Genomic DNA, 17470 nt, shown 5'->3' with positions numbered 1-17470 from the left:
AAACAAGATTTTCTGTGTTGTGGCGAATGTATCTTGCGAATAAGCAAAGAGAATTCAATATTGTATTTTTTTACACATATTTTTTTTTAATATTATGCATCGGATTCTGTTTTAAAAATTTAGATTGTTGAACATCACTTAATTCTTTTAAGTGCATTAAATGTGTGTTTATACCTTCATACCGAAGATATCTTTATCTCTATTATAACGTAGCCATCGACGTGATAAGTTGGGAATTGATAGGGACGATTGTGCCACTTTTACATTGTCAAGTGCGTCCAGACGTTTAGGTGGAACCAGTGGCTTAGTGGATGTGTGAGTGACTGGGTTCGGGGTTGTTTTGCTGTGTAGCGTTTTAGTTATCACTGTTCTAGTATAGTTTAGAGTGGACCTATCACAAACCGGGTGATATACGTGCCACATTTGTAATGAAAACAGAAAGCCAACCAAGACTAGTTTATTCACAAAACTTCACTAACTAAAAACATCGTTAGAATACATTTACTTTAGTGGGATAAATAAGATGATCTCGGATTGTTGTGTCACGTGTGGCGTATTCTTACGTTTAAAACAAATATCTGATAAAGGCTATAATAATGTATGTGATGTGACAGTGTGACAGCTACCAAGGCTGGACCTTAATGATTTAGCCGATACGCTAGAGAGATTTCCATATATGTTATAGAATAGTAAAACTATATGGTGCAGGGCTTCTAAAGGTAATCTTATAGCCTAGTGCAGGTGTCAATTTTCAGATTTTCTTACAATATCCAACAAAGGTTAGCATAGCCAAATTTGTTCGGAAATGGCCTTCCAAGCATCAATGTATTTAGAATAGTCACAAGTGTTCAGCTATCCGTGTGTTCAGCATTAAAACTAAATATAGTACTGTATATGTAACTGAATTGAGAATGTGCATACAGTAGGGCTGACAAGAAACAAAATATAATTGAGGGTACTGTATTATGTTTGGCTCTAGTTTATGTCTTCAACCCCATGAAGCTACTGTTAGCCCTCCTACTTACTGATAAGCATTGTCAAGAACCAATAGGAACAGAATATTAAATGCAGTCGTCTGTATTTTGATTACTTCCAGAAATGAAAATAAGGAACTGACAAGAAACCCGTCATTTGGCAGCGCTAGAATAGGGTAAATTCAGTACATACTGTAGGTAATTCTTAATTCTTAATGCTTATGAATGAAATTTTTTTACTAAGCAATACAGAAAATAGTATATATGATGCAGCAAAGGTGAGATGACTTGAAAAATTTACCAAAATAATGTGAGATATTGACTGTGTTTTGATTGTTTTTATGTTAATCTCCAAGGGGCTGGTGCTAACATGGCATCCCATGGAGCTTTTCTGCATAAAAGCATAAACAAAGGACCGTAAATTACGCACATTATTTCGGTAAATTTTTCAGGTTATCTCACCGGTATTGCATCATATACACCCTTTTTTATATTGTTCAGAAAAAAAATTGCAATAATAAACAATATCTCTATGCAGAACTCTTCATTAGGAGTACCCATACAGTATTAAAGGAATGCCATTTGTAATATTGGTAACTTCATTTCATGTGAATAGAATCTGTTTTAATTACTGTAAAATATAATCACACAGCACAGATAAAGTCCACTCGTGTACGCATACAATAATGACAAGAGATGAGTGCTTGTACAAAATCACTTACTTCTGTATGGATTCTTAACATGAAAATTTGCTTAAATTGTATAAAATCAATGTACTTTCCCATAACTTTAACCTTTTATGGCAATTTTATGCTTAAATATTTATTTGAAAAGGAAAAGCACTTGACAGTTCCTTAACTCTTGAAAGAAGGAATTTTGGATGTTATAATTGCTCTACAAAGAGCTTCCTTTCTTGGAAAAATATCTTATAATTGTCTTATATTATTTTTAGTAAAGTAACAAAGGTTATAATAAAGTTTATGCATGTTGGTTCTAGACAGTTTTGTTGGTAAATAATGAGGTCCACATGTGGACTTGTGAATTTTAATATACTGTACGTTTCACTGTTTTGTAACATCTTGAAAGGAGGCTTGTTGATTTTATATTAATATTACTGTTCTTGTTATATGGATGCTGATCATAACTAGCGACATTACCTTTTGGAAAGATGATAATTTACTAAGGTTCATCTCATTGACACAAAATGGTAATATTTTTTCCCCAGAGCTAGTTAAACCAGTGTTTAATGATGTGTTTCTACTAAGGTTATAATTTTTATTGCTAAGGGAAATTTTCTGATTAGCCCATTTATTTAGTTTTAATTTTCATTTCATAAGGTTTTTTGCTTTGCAGCTGGAGTGTTATATGGTAATGAGCACGAAATTGCATAAGATGTAGTTGTTGATTGAGTTACAAAGTCTCATTTACAGTACAGCTGACTAAATTTGAAGCTAGAAACTTACTACTTATGGTGTTTTTGCTGAATTACGGTAAGATCCTATCTATTAGAAAGTTTTAATGGCATAAAAAAATGTCAGATTGCCCTCAACGAATGGTTACATCCTAACCTAACCTAACCTAACCTCAGGTGCATCATTCTACCTGACTAGGAAGGGGTTGGACCTCCCTTTAGTTATCCCATGTAAAACATACATGCCTTGATAAAGAGCATTGCAGTTTTACTTAGGTGTGGAGAAGTAAGGTTTACCAATAGGCTACCTCCCCTCAACTTAAGTGGTTTGTTCATGCAGCTACTATGAGATGCATTTTAACCTCAAAGAGTTATAATATTATTGTTTTATATGATGCCTTGAAGCTCAGTGGTTTTACATGAGATTTCCATACATTTCCATTTGGATGATATTAAATTAAAGACATGCATAATGAAAAACACTTATAACGCTAATAATTTTCATATTATTTTTGTGACTAAATACTGCACTGTACCTACATATACATTTTATGATAAAACAAAGATTTACAGTACTAATTTTCAAATATTAATATTGTTTAATAAGATTAAATAATAACATTAAATAATAAAAATAATAATTCTCTCTCTCTCTCTCTCTCTCTCTCTCTCTCTCTCTCTCTCTCTCTCTCTCTCTCTCTCTCTCTCTCTCTCTCTCTCTCTCTCTCTTACTGAGATGAGAGAATTTTTATGCATATGCAGTATGTACGGGTATGTTTATTTGTTTTGTATGATAAATAAATGATTTACTAATTTTCAAATATAAATATTAATGTAGACACAGCAAAATATGAATTCATTAAAGAAAATATATAGTTAATTAGCAAGACTTTAGTTCAGTAAATATTTTCCCTCATCTTTTTCCCAGTCTTTTCCAAAAGCTCAGTGCTCTCTCTCTCTCTCTCTGTCTCTCTCTCATGCCAAAGGTGGTAGACAGATAGATAGAAAGGGAGAGTGGTTGATAGAAAGATATACATAATATATATTGTATTATTAACATTTTTAATTGTTTAACTGATGTAAGCAACTCAGTTCATCTCTCTCTCTCTCTCTCTCTCTCTCTCTCTCTCTCTCTCTCTCTCTCTCTCTCTCTCTCTCTCTCTCTCTCTTATTGGCTGGAAGTGTTAGAAGTAACCATATTTTTAAGGGTAAAAATGTTTAAGATGACTTCAGAGTGATATTAATATTATCATTTCAAAGATTAATGCTACAGTACTAGGATAATAGTTTAAGGTATATTTGATGTAGGATGATGCTTTAAGTACACATTTGGTATTTGAAATTTCAAGACAGGCAGTTATAAGCATTTTTAGAGGGGGTTTCAAGTATTCACAGATTTTAGGTATTCGCGGGTGGTGGTACGTATCCCCCGTGAATAGGGGGTGGTCGACTATATATGTGTGTGTATATATATATATATATATATATATATATATATATATATATATATATATATATATATATATATATATATATATATTGTATATATAAAGCAGCCCATATGTAATGCTCTTAAAAATCATGGATATGAATACTGTTTCTTTATTTACTTTATTGCTGACACTTCAAACAACTGACAGCTGGATGTACCCTTCTCTAAGAATGCCTTAATGGTATTGATCAAACTGTGAAGTATTTTAAATCTGAATTCTGGCCACAGCAATAAAGAAAAGAAATCAGTACTCACATCTGTTATAATACTTAAGCATAGTTGCTAAGGCTCCTTATATCCTAAATTGCCATCCTTTTTCACTCATCCTTAGGGATGAATGAAAAGTCATAAAAAAAACTTAGTAGAACGGAAATCACTCAACCTGACAATTTGATAAAAAGGATACTTTTCTTTTATGCATATTGCGCGAATTTTTCGTGCTTGACGCTTAACTGAATGTGGTGGGTTTACCGACGGAGAGAATCGATATCAAAATAGAATAAAAGAACTATGGTTACAAATAATGGTTTCTTACATTTCTAGTCGTACCGTAACGCGTAGATCTTTCCTGTTTCCGGTCTAAATCAGTTTGATTTTTTTTCCGTTTTTGTAGTCTGAAAATATTAACCCGGTGTATGTTTTACATCATGCATCCCTTCGCTCACTTATTGAAAACTATGCGCCGTGGCGGTCCTAAGAGATCGGATTGTGAGTCGATTGTGATTTGATTCCGCAAGTTGGCTAGTTCGGTATTTACCTTAAAATTATTGCTTTCATTGTCTCTCACTCGAGATCGCCGTGTAAAAGATTTGTTTGGCAAGACCACTTTCTGACACACATTACTATATCTTCTTGCCGCAAAGCTATGGCAAAATTAGCAAGTCTTGGTGAAAAAATTGAATCTCATGAAACGAATATAAAGTTTTACCATCTTCAGCAGTGGTTAGTTTAATATGTTATGATTTATTCATCTATTAATCCCTCTCTATTCCCCAGCTTTATGTTTATTTTATCATTGTTATTCCCCTCTAAGTGTACATTTATATATCTTTTAAGCGGCGTAGCTTAGTTTCTGGTTATATTTCCATGATTCAGGTTGTATAATTACTTTAGTGGTATATAATATTTTAACTTAAAATGTGTTTTTTTATTTAAACGACGCACCCAGACACCCATCTAAGCCCTTATTTGTCGAGGGGGAGGAAGGGGAGAGGTTCATATATAGAGTTAAATGTTGTAGGGGGTTGCTTGTACTAAATTTTTCCCACTGATTCAGATTTTCTCTGTGTTCCTGTACACTTCTTGCTGCAGCCTCTAGTTTTGAAAGGTTAATTTTATTAGGCCAATTACACGTAGAGATGTATTTAAATATATTTTTAGATCGACAGTCGAATGCTGCCATGCTACTGTAGTCCCACCCTGTGGCAACATTGACCTTAGTAAACTGTAGCTGTACATCACTTTTCGTCGCAGCAATTTAAAGTTGGCAGCTCATTGAGAGTTCTATAAAATTATTCTGTCAACTCACAGTAGCAGTCCTAGTTTTATACCAGAAAAATTATGCGCAATACTTCAATTTGCATTAAACGCTCGTACATTGTGAAGGATACCTAATTAAAGGAAATCAGTGTACTTAATACGGATTCGGGTAACCCTTCATTTTATATTGCATCGGATTTTATCATTATGTTGTTTGCTTGAAGAACCGAGGAGCTTTGTCACCCTGTCGTAAAATTTGCGAAAATCAATGTCCTTCGTTCTCTAGTGCATGCAATGATTGAAAGTAGTGTTTGTTCCCTAACGCTGAAGATACTTCTCTTTGTAGTCATTTTAAATCTGGATGGACAGAAGACTGAAATTATTTACATCCTTTTATTTATGTAATCTGCACACTGGTTTATTCAAATTGAAAAGTTCTTTCTCCCAGTGTGGTTGAATAACCCCCATTGTCGCTTGATTTTGAAAGCGTTGTTGAAAGGGCTAGAGATAAGTTTTGTTTTATCATGAGGCAGTATCTAATCACATGCTTGATATTGACCTGGGATAAATGACACCTGACGATGGCTCTCTCTCTCTCTCTCTCTCTCTCTCTCTCTCTCTCTCTCTCTCTCTCTCTCTCTCTCTCTCTCTCTCTCTATACTTGTCGAAAACCCAAAAATATTGATGATGAAAAATGTACTTGCCAGTGGTTTTAATTTTTTGCACTATTGTAAACTTTTCTTTTCAAATACTGAATAGTGTAGTTTCATTCTTTCTCTCGATTTTTAAATTCATCCAAATGTTCTGGAAACCTATCTTCATGTTTTTGATAAACTTAAGAGAAAACGGGGTTTAATTTTGACCCTGACTTACAGTTTGTCTTAAATAATAATTATTTTCCCTTTAGTGTAATAAAGGCATTAGAGACTTGTCAGTCCAGAAGTTAAGTCTGCTATAACTAAGGATTGAAGGCAGATACCGGTATACCTCAAACATACTATTTATTCCGTAATATATATATATTTTTATTACCATTCCGCATTCATATTGTATCATTAATCGAAAGGTATTTTATTACTTTAGCCGTCATACCATTGTGGAATATTGTTCTGGGTACATACATTTATGTTACGTTTTTCGAGAGCTATTGAACATGATGCAGTGTAACATTATTAAGTAGTTGCTTCAAAACCATTTTCTCTCATTTGATTCTACAATTGACACTCATTGATATGTCTATCTCGTGCGATTGTAAAGTATTAAGCAACGTGCCGTATATTTTCATAGATTTAGGAAGAATATATGTTTTTATGTAAATATTTTTTCACATGATTACATAGGAATTTGGCAGATATTTTTTTTTTTTTGCGTTTCCTTTTGGTGTCTGTAAGTCCTAACGTGTCTAAATCTTATGCCAGATTTCGAAGACAGAAAAGGAAGTCAGGAAAATACTTTCAGTAGAATCTCAACATGCCGTCCATTAACTCCACGGGGAAGAATAGTCCCGGCAGCACTTTCCAGTTCGTCAACTGCAGACTTGTCAGGGACGGGAAGATCATCAAGGATGACCTTTGGGTTCGAGATGGGAAGATCATCAATCCAGAGCCCATTTTCTTCGACGAGAAAATCAGAGCCGATGTCGTCATCGACTGCAGTGACGCCTTGATCTGCCCGGGGTTCATTGATGTCCAGATTAACGGTGAGTTCCGTTTTTAATTTCTCTCTCTCTCTCTCTCTCTCTCTCTCTCTCTCAATCGTTGATTGGACCGATACCATAGGTCTACTCTGGGCTTCTTGTGCATTTCAGTACCTTACCATCACTTATGGGCTTGGTGGAGTCCGGTTTAGTGTAAAGCGGCCCCCTCTCTCTCTCTCTCTCTAATAGGGCCTATTCCATGGGTCTACACTAGCCCTCTATCGGATTTCAGCACCCCTTCATCACTTATGGGGTGCCATTGTGAAAGATCCCGTTCTTGTGACAAGTCCGGTTTAATGTGAACCCGTCTCTCTCTCTCTCTCTCTCTCTCTCTCTCTCTCTCTCTCTCTCTCTCTCTCTCTCTCTCTCTCTCTCTCTCTCAGGTCGAAGTATAGAAAAGAAGGAGCTGTGCTAGTTATATTGTGACTGAATGACTTACAAGAAAGCAAGGAACGATTCCAGAGTAAAATGAGAATATATATATATATATATATATATATATATATATATATATATATATATATATATATATATATATATATATATATATAGCTACTTAAGTGAAAGGCGATAGATGTGTGTAAGAATTGTAGAAAAATACCATTACTGAAGTTGTCGAGCACACTTGGAAAATAAGTCTGAGAATAATGTAAGAAACGTTACAGAAACATTAATATGGGAGAGTAGTGCAGGCCCGTACCCAAAGTTTTTATGGTGGGGGTCGTTTTTCCCAAAACTGGACCTTTCTTATATATATTTCATTGCATATATAGGTATATACAAGATGAAATACTTAAAAATTCCACGTTTCATCAGCCTTGCTGCAGTGTCGTCAAATTTCTCTGACCAGATTATCGTACCACAGCATTAAAATGATCGTTCCTGTACTAAAATCTACAAATATGGTAGCCTATATCATATTCCTGTTATCACTCTTGTATTTCCTACTATTATAGAATGAGGTTAATGTTTAATAACAAAATTTATAAAAGATTTCTTGCCAAAAAACAAAAGATTGTTATTTATTACTAAAAATACAGTTCAGTGAAAAGGATAGTCACAGAAAATATGGACTTCCAGAAATTTTGCGGGCGTCGTTCAATCCCCGACCGCTCCCCCTCGGTGCAGGCCTGTAGTGTGGGTTTGGATATGTTAGACTGAGTGGGCGTATGTTTGTGATTCATTTGTTTATGAAACGGCTGCTTAGGGAGGGATGCGTAGAAGCTGTCTTTGGTATACACGGATCTAAAGAAGTCGGATTATACTGATACAGAGGTGATGTGAAGGGCGTTGAGAATATATGACGCAGAGGGTATTTTGTTGAGAAAAAAATGACAATTTTTTATGACTGAAATGAAGCCTGTTAGAATATTTATATTTAGAGTAAATATAAATATTGAACGTGAAGTCTAAACGGATAAGAAAAAATGCCATTATTGTAAATGGGAATGGCTGACTTCTTTTAAGTGAATTCGTGTTTGGAAGAGTAGGCCTATGTTAGCAGTAGTGTGTTCACCAGGATAAATGGAAGTCAGAGGCATGCAGAATGATTGAATTTGTATGCGCTTGCTTTCATATTTACTCTGGTTTCTTTCCTTTCCTTCGCAGGTGGCTTCGGTTACGACTTTTCCTCGGACACTGACAACCTGGAGGAAGCAATTTCGGTGGTTGCCAAGGGGATCCTTGCGACTGGGGTTACCTCATTTTGTCCAACTATCGTCACCTCACCCACTTCCGTCTATCACCAGGTGGGTTCGAAAATCAGCGCCAGCAGGCGTTAATTGAATTAAGTTTGGGGTTGGAATGTGATGTAATTACATTGTTTCTGATGTACTTAAGGAATTTGTCATATTTTTTCTTGTTCTGTACGTATTTGTTTGTGTTATATCCCACTGCCAAATCTTTGTTATGCCTAGATACTGACCGTCAGTTAGTTAGTTTTGGCATATAGGGAGTTCAGTTTGATTGGCATTATATCAGCTAGAAATGGTTGAAGCTGCCTCTCTCTCTCTCTCTCTCTCTCTCTCTCTCTCTCTCTCTCTCTCTCTCTCTCTCTCTCTCTCTCTCTCTCTCTCTCACATGTAGGAGTAGCAGTGATGTAAGAATCGCTTTCTGACTGGCTGATGTTTGTCAGTCATTTAAATGTTAGTCAAGTGATTGCTTATTTTTTGCGTCAAGTGGGCCAACTCGTAAGCACGACACAAAACTCTTGTGCCGATAAATAACGAGATAAAATGTGTGAAAGAACGACGTAACGCTTGCTTGTTGCTGACAGTTTATATGATATTTCATGATCTAGTACGAACTATTATTTGCTATGAATTGGAAGATAACAGTAATAATGTTTTAAGAGTAAAAGCCTCGCCGACAAAGGGAAGCCTCGACTGCCGGGAATGTTTGATGATACGCTATCGCTTCTTTCTTCTTTGTACAGTTCTTTGCTGAAAGGCGGCAGAACTTTGTTATTGTTTTGTCTTCTTAATTTATGTGTGAAGGAACATTGTTTTTCAGCGTAGTATTTCCATTTATCCGTTATTCAATTTTTAGTAGTTTCCAAAGAAAATTAAGATAGTATAATATGTAGTCTGTTCGTTTTTAATTTGCGGGTGATGTTCGCTTATGACAAAGGATGTTAATTTTTGAATTTTTCGTAAGTTTTTATTATTATTATTATTATTATTATTATTATTATTATTATTATTATTATTATTATTATTATTATTATTTCAGACTCTCCCTCGCATCGAAAGAACTGCAGGAGGCCATGAAGGTGCAGGCATTTTGGGACTTCACTTGGAAGGGCCTTTTATTAGTCCAGAGAAGAAGGGAGCCCACCCGCTCCAGTTCATACGGGGAATAGAGAACGTTAGTCTTGCTGCATTTATTTCCCTTGTATTTTATGGCTTCAGAGTATTTCTGAGCCACTTTTCTCATACAATTACATATAGGTTCCTAGACGTTGTTATTGTTGCCATCAGAGAAATATGTTTTCTTTTTACTTCGTTTTGCAATAGTAAGCTCACTGTTCATTTTTTTATTGTTTCTTTGCACTTTAAATCATATGCTGTAGCTTCCTGTAGCAATAAAATAGAATTCATCAATCAGAATTAAGCAAGATGAGAACAAGCATTAATACTGGATTGTTATTTCTTGTTGACAACGAGTCTTTGAGAAAACGACATATGTATGGTAAGGTCCGTGGAATCAACCAGATGTTCCATTGACAGTTTTAGTGTTCATTCAGTAAATTTCACAATTTTTCTTAAAATGCTTTTTAAGTTGTGATCATAAACAGGCATCGCCATAGAGGGGTTGTGCTGTCAGTGCACCTCATGTAGTGCACCGTAGCCATTACTTAAGGTTCTTTGCAGTGTCTCTTCAGCCTCTGGCTGCAACCCCTTTCATCCCTTTTACTGTACCTCGGTCCATATTCTCTTTCTTCCATCTGACTTTCCAACCTCTCCAAACAGTTGATTCAGAGTGCAACTGTGAGGTTTTCCTCCTGTTACAAACCAATTTACAGTCAATTTCCTTTTCAGCGCTGAATGACCTCATAGGTCCCAGTGCTTGACCTTTGGCCTAAATTCTCTATTCTATCTATAAACAAAGGCACAGTAGATTTCCCAAAGTTCATTGGTAAGATTTTGAAATGTGAATAACTTTTGAGTGAACTAAAAAATTTATATGTTTTAGCATTTTGGTATGTTTGAAAAGTTAATCTTCTGTCTGCCTTTCTTATTTAAAGCAGTTTTAGCTCTCCAGTTTCTTGTGTAGACCTAGCTTTATTGCCCCCAACAAAAAGGTTATTCTCTTGTTTTGGTTTGTTGGCCTGTATGTCTGTCTGTTAATAGGATAGTTTGAAAACTAATGAAGTAAATTTTTTTTTCAATAATCACATTATCCAAGGTGCCATTGTTAAAGTTGTGGTGTATCTGCAAGTATTAATCTGGTTCTAGGATTCTTCCGCTTTTTTGTTGGTATCACTTGTATGTATTAAGGGAAAATAATAGCTTCCTGCTGTTTGTGAAAGTGTAAATATGAAGCCAGGGTTTGACTATGGTAATCGTGTTTTTGTATTTTTGAAAGAATATGTAGAGGTTCCAGAGCATTTGACTAACTGTGGCAATTGCCATGGCAGAGATTGGCAGTCAGTGATTGCCCTTTCTTGTGTTATCCTTGTAAAAAGTGTTCAGTATTCATTCTTATTATTATTAGTGGTAGTATTAGATAATGAAATTTCCATATAAATTCATTCTAGCATTTAGTTTGCAATGAAATTTTGCTCTATTAAGTAGAAGACTTAGAATTTCATTTACCCCTTTGAGTGTTTTTTTAATTTTCCTTTAATATTTCCTGCAAGTCCCCAATTATTATTTTCTGTTAATCAGTTGAAGCATTAGTATTACTTTAAATACTTACATACTCTTTTATAATTATGATTTCCAGGGAATGCAGACAGTTGAGGAGGTTTATGGAAGGCTTGATAATGTAGCCATGGTTACCATCGCCCCAGAGCTGCCTGGGGTCTTCGATGTTATTGAGGGTCTTGTTAGTCAAGGCATTGTCGTATCTGTAGGTAAGTCATTGTTTTATTTGTATGCTATATTTCCCCAGAAGAAAATGGAAGTAACTTTGGTTTTGGTAAAAATTTTTATGCAAAATAATTTTTAGCTCTTATTTAATAGCTCAAAACAGATTTAGGGTAGCCCACCTTCATCTTTATGATAGTGTGGTTGCTGGAACAAATTTTTTATGGTCACTCTAGACATTTCTTATTTTCCATATTTTTCCAGTTGTTTATAGTCACTCCAGAATACATCTTTGATTTTTCTTTTCATTCTGTTTACTTTCTCATTTATTTTCTTTCCTTCACCATCAGTTCAGCACATAGCCTCCTATATTGTGCTAAACATGCCATGTCTAGTATGAGTGTGATTTTTTTTTATGGTAATATTTTTTTTATATTCATTCTTCTCATCAGAATATAGTCATACCTCTGCTTTTGGGCATTATCTTTGCTCTAGGGCTACTTCGAGATTATGCTTGTGATTTCTTTCCCCAGTGCCATATCTTCCCATTACTTCTTCAAAACCAATTCTTGGCTTTAACATGTCATTTTAGGCCTCATCCCAGCAGTAGCATAAAACATATCTGTTCCTCAGGTCATTCTACTGGAAATCTGGACACCGGAGAAGCAGCTGTGAACTGTGGAGCCTCTTTTATCACTCACCTATTCAATGCAATGTTACCAGTGAGTTTTTATCGCTATAGTTTAAGGTCTTGCTGTGACACTGCCTTAAGACTCCTTTGAAAATATCGTTAATAGAATCGGTTTTTAGTAATGTTTCATATATAAAGTTTAAGTCTGCTTGGTTTTCATATCAAGTGTGCATTGCTTATGTGACAAGATGTTACATTTTTCTCTGTGAAACTTTTTATAAAGTATCTCATAACACCTGATAATTTCCTAGTTTTGCTCTATTTCAATGCTTTTCAGTTTCACCATCGAGACCCAGGCCTTGTTGGTCTTCTCACTAGCCGGCTTATTAAACGTCCTGTTCACTATGGAATTATTGCCGATGGAATGCACACCCACCCTGCTGCCCTCAGAATTGCCCATCGAACACATCCGAAAGGTAGCATGTTTTACCCCTATGGCTTGTATTGTTTTACCAATCTTTTAATGCTGTTAACTATTAATTGGGTAATATTTTGTCTTTTTTTTTTTGAAGTACAGCAATAAGAGGTGAAATTAAACTCTAAAATAATTTTTCCTTGTGAAGTACAAAAAGTACAAAGATGAAATTTAATGATGAACTCTCAGGGGTTGAAGTGTTTTTGTCATTTGTTTTGGTTTTCTGTTATGCTTCAGACTGCAATCTAGTTTTCAAGAAAAATTATTTATGCTCGGGTATACAGAAAAAATTTACTGTAGTACTGGAGTGCAAAAGATACTAGTGTACATCTTTGTTGAAACAGGTTTAGTGCTCGTCACTGATGCAATGGCTGCAATGGGCCTGGGTGAAGGTGAGCACACCCTCGGTCAGTTTCAAGTCACAGTTCGAGGGAAAAGAGCCCTCTTACAAGGTACTGAAACCTTAGCTGGTTCCATTGTGACAATGGATGAATGTGTTCGTCATTTTATTCTTGATGCAGGTATGGCATGGCTTAATGCTTCTTTTTGCATATTTTCTTTCATCTGTAAGTCATCATCTTTTGTTGTTATTATGAATTGTTAAATGTAGACATGGATTTGCTTTGATTTGGCCCTTCAAATAAAAATTTTTTTTAATATCAAAATATAAAAATTTACAACAGCAGTTGATATGGCATACTGTTCCTGGAGTTTGTCAAACAGTGTATCGTCTGATTTATATGAATAAATTAATTTCAGGTGTGAGCATAGTTGAAGGCATTGAGGCAGCCACTTTACATCCAGCACTGGCCATGGGAATTGAACACCTGAAAGGCACCCTGGACTTTAACACTGATGCTGACTTTTTACTTGTATGTGACAAAGGACCTTTGAAAGTCCTTCATACTTTCATTGCTGGGGACTGTGTGTTTTCTGCACCCGATACTCATGCCCTTAAGCCAGTTTATCGTAATTCTTCTAAGATGTCATAATATTAAGAGATTTATGTACATACTTTTTTTCTGTTCTTAAGGTAGTTTACATATCTGAATTGTTTTGTTTGCTCTTTAAAAGGGCACATATTTGTGATGTACATATGGTAAAACCATATTTTGAGTGAGAATGTATTGAAGGATCTCATCTGTCAGTGATCTGTGGTGGGTTATATTTGCACGTACTGTAATGAAGTAGGTTAGAGTGAGCACTTAATCAGCACCTGTTTTTTATGCATAGAATGTTATATACCATTATTTTTAGAGAGAGTATATTAACCAATAACTTTTTCAAAGTTCAGCGTAATGAATTCATAGTAGAAAGCACTTCTCATTTTTATTTTAGTAAATAAAATTGTATATGCTTGGTAAATAAGGAATTTTGGTGCTTTGTACAAAAGTAGCACTTCATAAAGATGTGTATACAATCAGGTAGCTGTGAAAAGATATTTTGTCAAGGGTTTGGAAGGTGGTTTTGAATCTTATTATTTTAAGTGAGACATACTTCATTGATGCTTGCGTTTTTCAGCCATTTGATGGACTAAATGAGGTCCAGCAGGAGGGTTTCCTAACAATAAATGATGATGAAGATGAAGTAATCTTATATTAGCAATCGTTAACTCATTTACTGTTTATAGCATGGATTATTGCAGGAACATTTGTCTTATATTCAGTGATGTTGCATCTGCATTTTTAGAGACAATCATGTAAAAGGAATTTACTCTTCATAAATATAGTGCTAAGTACAGCATAATATGCAGCCTCATCACAAATACATAAAGTTATCAATACTCAGTTGACATTTTACTTAATTTTAATGGAATGTAAAGGAAAAATTACAGTGCATGTAGTTATCCATCTGATATTCTCTTTATCATTATTGTATATCATACCAATGTAGTATTGAATTCAGTTTTCACTATTATTTTTTTTTTAATTAGTCACTGTACTTTGTAAAAGGAGAAATAGTTTGGAACCTGTAGAGAGGTCAACTTTGCATGCACAGAAAGTAGTGTATGGTCTACAGGGAATATTCTAGAAAAATCTTTAAATTCAGAAGTTAGTGCATGCAGTATACAAATACAGCACTTTTGTAGGGTTCATTGGTACATGTATAGTGAAACCTCATCTGAAGGATCTATATTCTGCAATTTTTAAAGTTTGTTGGCGTATAACAAATGATAAAGTTGTGGCATTATTATGAATGGCTTGTAAGTATATGCAGATATTTCTCTCTTGAGTAAAGATGCTTAGTTAAAGGGATTGTAACTTCTTGATGTACGAGTTTGGTACAGTGAAGATGAACTTCAGGAAGACTGATTTTTATGATTACCATTATATATGAAAACAGGAAAGAGGAAAATGAAAAATTTGATATGAAGTTTAGAATTTAAAACAACAGGCATCCAAATGCCAAAAATGGTCCTCCATATTAGCCTCTGCGGGAAGCCATCTTGAAGTGCTGGAAATACCCATCATTGTTTTTTTGTCATTATCAACTACTCGCAACTTTCATATTCAAAGAAACTTATACAGGTACCGTATAGATATTTTGTGAATACTAATGATCTTTCTTTATAGTAATTTATAAGGAAATTTTATACACCTCATTCTGTCCATGAAATTTTTAGCTGAAAAGGTAGGATTTTGTTATTCATTTTTCTTAGGTAATACGTTCTCAATGAACATTTAAAGAAATTCTCGGGACACATTCTTAAATACATGCATAAGTTTCTAGTGCTTGTATAAAGAAGTGGAAGAGATTATATAGATTCTGTTAATAGACTATAAACAGTTCTAATGTTACATGGCATGTTGTAAAGTACTTAGTACTTGAAAGTCAGTCCTGTTAGGAAGTTATTTACATACACAACCTATGGTGTCTTCTTAATTGGCTGTGATAAAGTATGCATTAGAAACTTCTATTTAAAACAGCAAAGGTAAATTGAAATATAGAAATAGAAAAAAAACTGACAATTGTTGATGTAACACTAAGTAGTTTTGCTGGTTAGGACAACTATTAATGTTAACGAATAAGGGTAATTTTGCTAACTTGTATCTTCATTTACCTAACTAACAATGTCGCTATGTTAATCACATTACTTGTACAGTATAATAAAACCATCAGTGATGAAGTATAAGTTATGATGCATTTATAAAGAAAATCAGCAAAAAGTTGCTTAGTTAATTTTCTTAACTATGAAAGGCAGTAACCTTTAAGGCTGTAAAAAATGGTGATTTTTTGCACAATTTAGCATTGTAGCTGTAGTACTTTACGGAAGAAAGTTTTACCTGCCATTTATAAAACGTGTGGATACATTTTGGGCCACATTTCTGAGAAAACAATGTAACTTGTGATATTGCAAAACTGACTAGTCTTAGAAAATCAATTTAATATTACATTAGAATTAACTATATCTGAGATTAAGAACCTAGAAATAAAACCTGTGCCTGCATGGCCACAACAAAATGGCTGTGTTCATCCAAATTAGAATTCTAACCTTCTCTGAAAGAAGGGCAAGATTATTATTGGTTTATACATTTAATTAATTTGTCAAAGTTTAGTGATATGTAGACACAAGATTAGGAAATCCATAATACATTTTGTCTGTCACTGTTACATGAGTTTTTTGCATGGTTGTGGTTGCTGTTGTGAATGTAGTAGGACTACTGTGATGTACTGAAAAATTATTTTTAATTTGTCAGGTTATTTTTGGAAAAAGTACTGACTGAAATATTACTAAAGGAATAAAGGATTACGTACCAGGATATTGCCAGTATTATTTAACAGATGTTTTTGTTAAATGACAATGAATTTATAATGTAAAATATTCTAGTATGTAAAATATTTTGTCACATAATGAACATGCATTATTGTTTCTCTTGGTAATCAGTTTAACAGTTTTCTTGTGTGTCTGAAGTAAATACTCTAATAATGAATAACCACTTTTGTCCCACATCTAATAAATATTCTGTTCAATGTGCAACCTCCCAAAGATAAATGGCATTTTGGCAGAGAGGCGAGTCACTCAGCATACAGAAGAAATCTTCAAACTTTTCTCTTCCATAAGAATCCTGCCCAAGTGGTCCTTACTTTGCCACAAGTGTCATTTGCTGCTCAGCTACTTATTAATGTACTTGTGTGTGAACTGTATTCTTTCTTAACTTGTCATTTACATATTTTCAGACATTGATAGTATCAGTTCAGTTGGCCCTTGAATAATCCTGGAAAATATGACATTTTTAAAGTGGCCAACTACCAATATCCACCTTGTTTTAAGTTAAGCAGCCAGCTTTAGCTGTGCTGACAGTAAATCCCATATGTAAAGACTGAGGGTTTGTATGCTAGGAAAAATACAAATTACTTTAAAAATTTGTCATTTTTCTTAACATACAAACCTGAGGTCTTTACATATGGGGTTTACTTTCTGCGCAAGCTGGAACCAGCTATTTAACTAAAAACAAGGTGGTTATTGGTAGTTGGCTACTGATGGTAGGGGAGAAAACCCCGTCATGCAGTCAGTACGCATTCACTTTACCTTTTGGCCCAGGTAGCAGAATGAGGGGTGGCTAGAAGTAGGCCATTTATGTAAAGACCTCAGGTTTGTTTGTTAGGAAAAATACAAATTACTTTAAAAATCTGTCATTTGTTCCTACGTGTATACAAACCTGAGGTCTTTACTTCTTGGTGGGAGGATTCTGAGCAAATCTCCGAACTGACTGGTAGTTCGCCTCACCTGAGGCTTCTCTTCCTGGTTATGTAAAAGCAAAGGAAGGAGACCCATGTCTCT

General features: G+C 34.6%; 1 protein-coding gene across 7 annotated transcripts; it reads left to right on the top strand.

Annotated features, from left to right (window-relative positions):
• Nucleotides 1-16448, top strand: LOC136836176 (N-acetylglucosamine-6-phosphate deacetylase). 7 transcript variants are annotated; one of them, XM_067100178.1, is made up of 10 exons: nucleotides 17-315; nucleotides 2328-2464; nucleotides 6775-7055; nucleotides 8661-8800; nucleotides 9783-9917; nucleotides 11499-11628; nucleotides 12215-12303; nucleotides 12550-12688; nucleotides 13032-13208; nucleotides 13447-16448. In XM_067100178.1, exons 3-10 carry the CDS (start codon nucleotides 6827-6829, stop codon nucleotides 13677-13679), a joined length of 1272 nt encoding a protein of 423 aa, XP_066956279.1. In that variant the 5' UTR covers nucleotides 17-315; nucleotides 2328-2464; nucleotides 6775-6826; the 3' UTR covers nucleotides 13680-16448. The 7 variants fall into 7 exon arrangements, with proteins under 7 accessions (XP_066956294.1, XP_066956279.1, XP_066956276.1 ...); XM_067100182.1 differs by lacking the exon at nucleotides 17-315 and adding an exon at nucleotides 1097-1172; XM_067100193.1 differs by lacking the exon at nucleotides 2328-2464 and having other exon boundaries at nucleotides 1-62.
• The last annotated feature ends 1022 nt before the right edge of the window (nucleotides 16449-17470 follow it).

The sequence above is a fragment of the Macrobrachium rosenbergii genome, chromosome 4, assembly GCF_040412425.1.
Source record: "Macrobrachium rosenbergii isolate ZJJX-2024 chromosome 4, ASM4041242v1, whole genome shotgun sequence".
Taxonomy (NCBI): domain Eukaryota; kingdom Metazoa; phylum Arthropoda; class Malacostraca; order Decapoda; family Palaemonidae; genus Macrobrachium; species Macrobrachium rosenbergii.
This window is presented reverse-complemented; position numbering and strand designations above follow the sequence as displayed.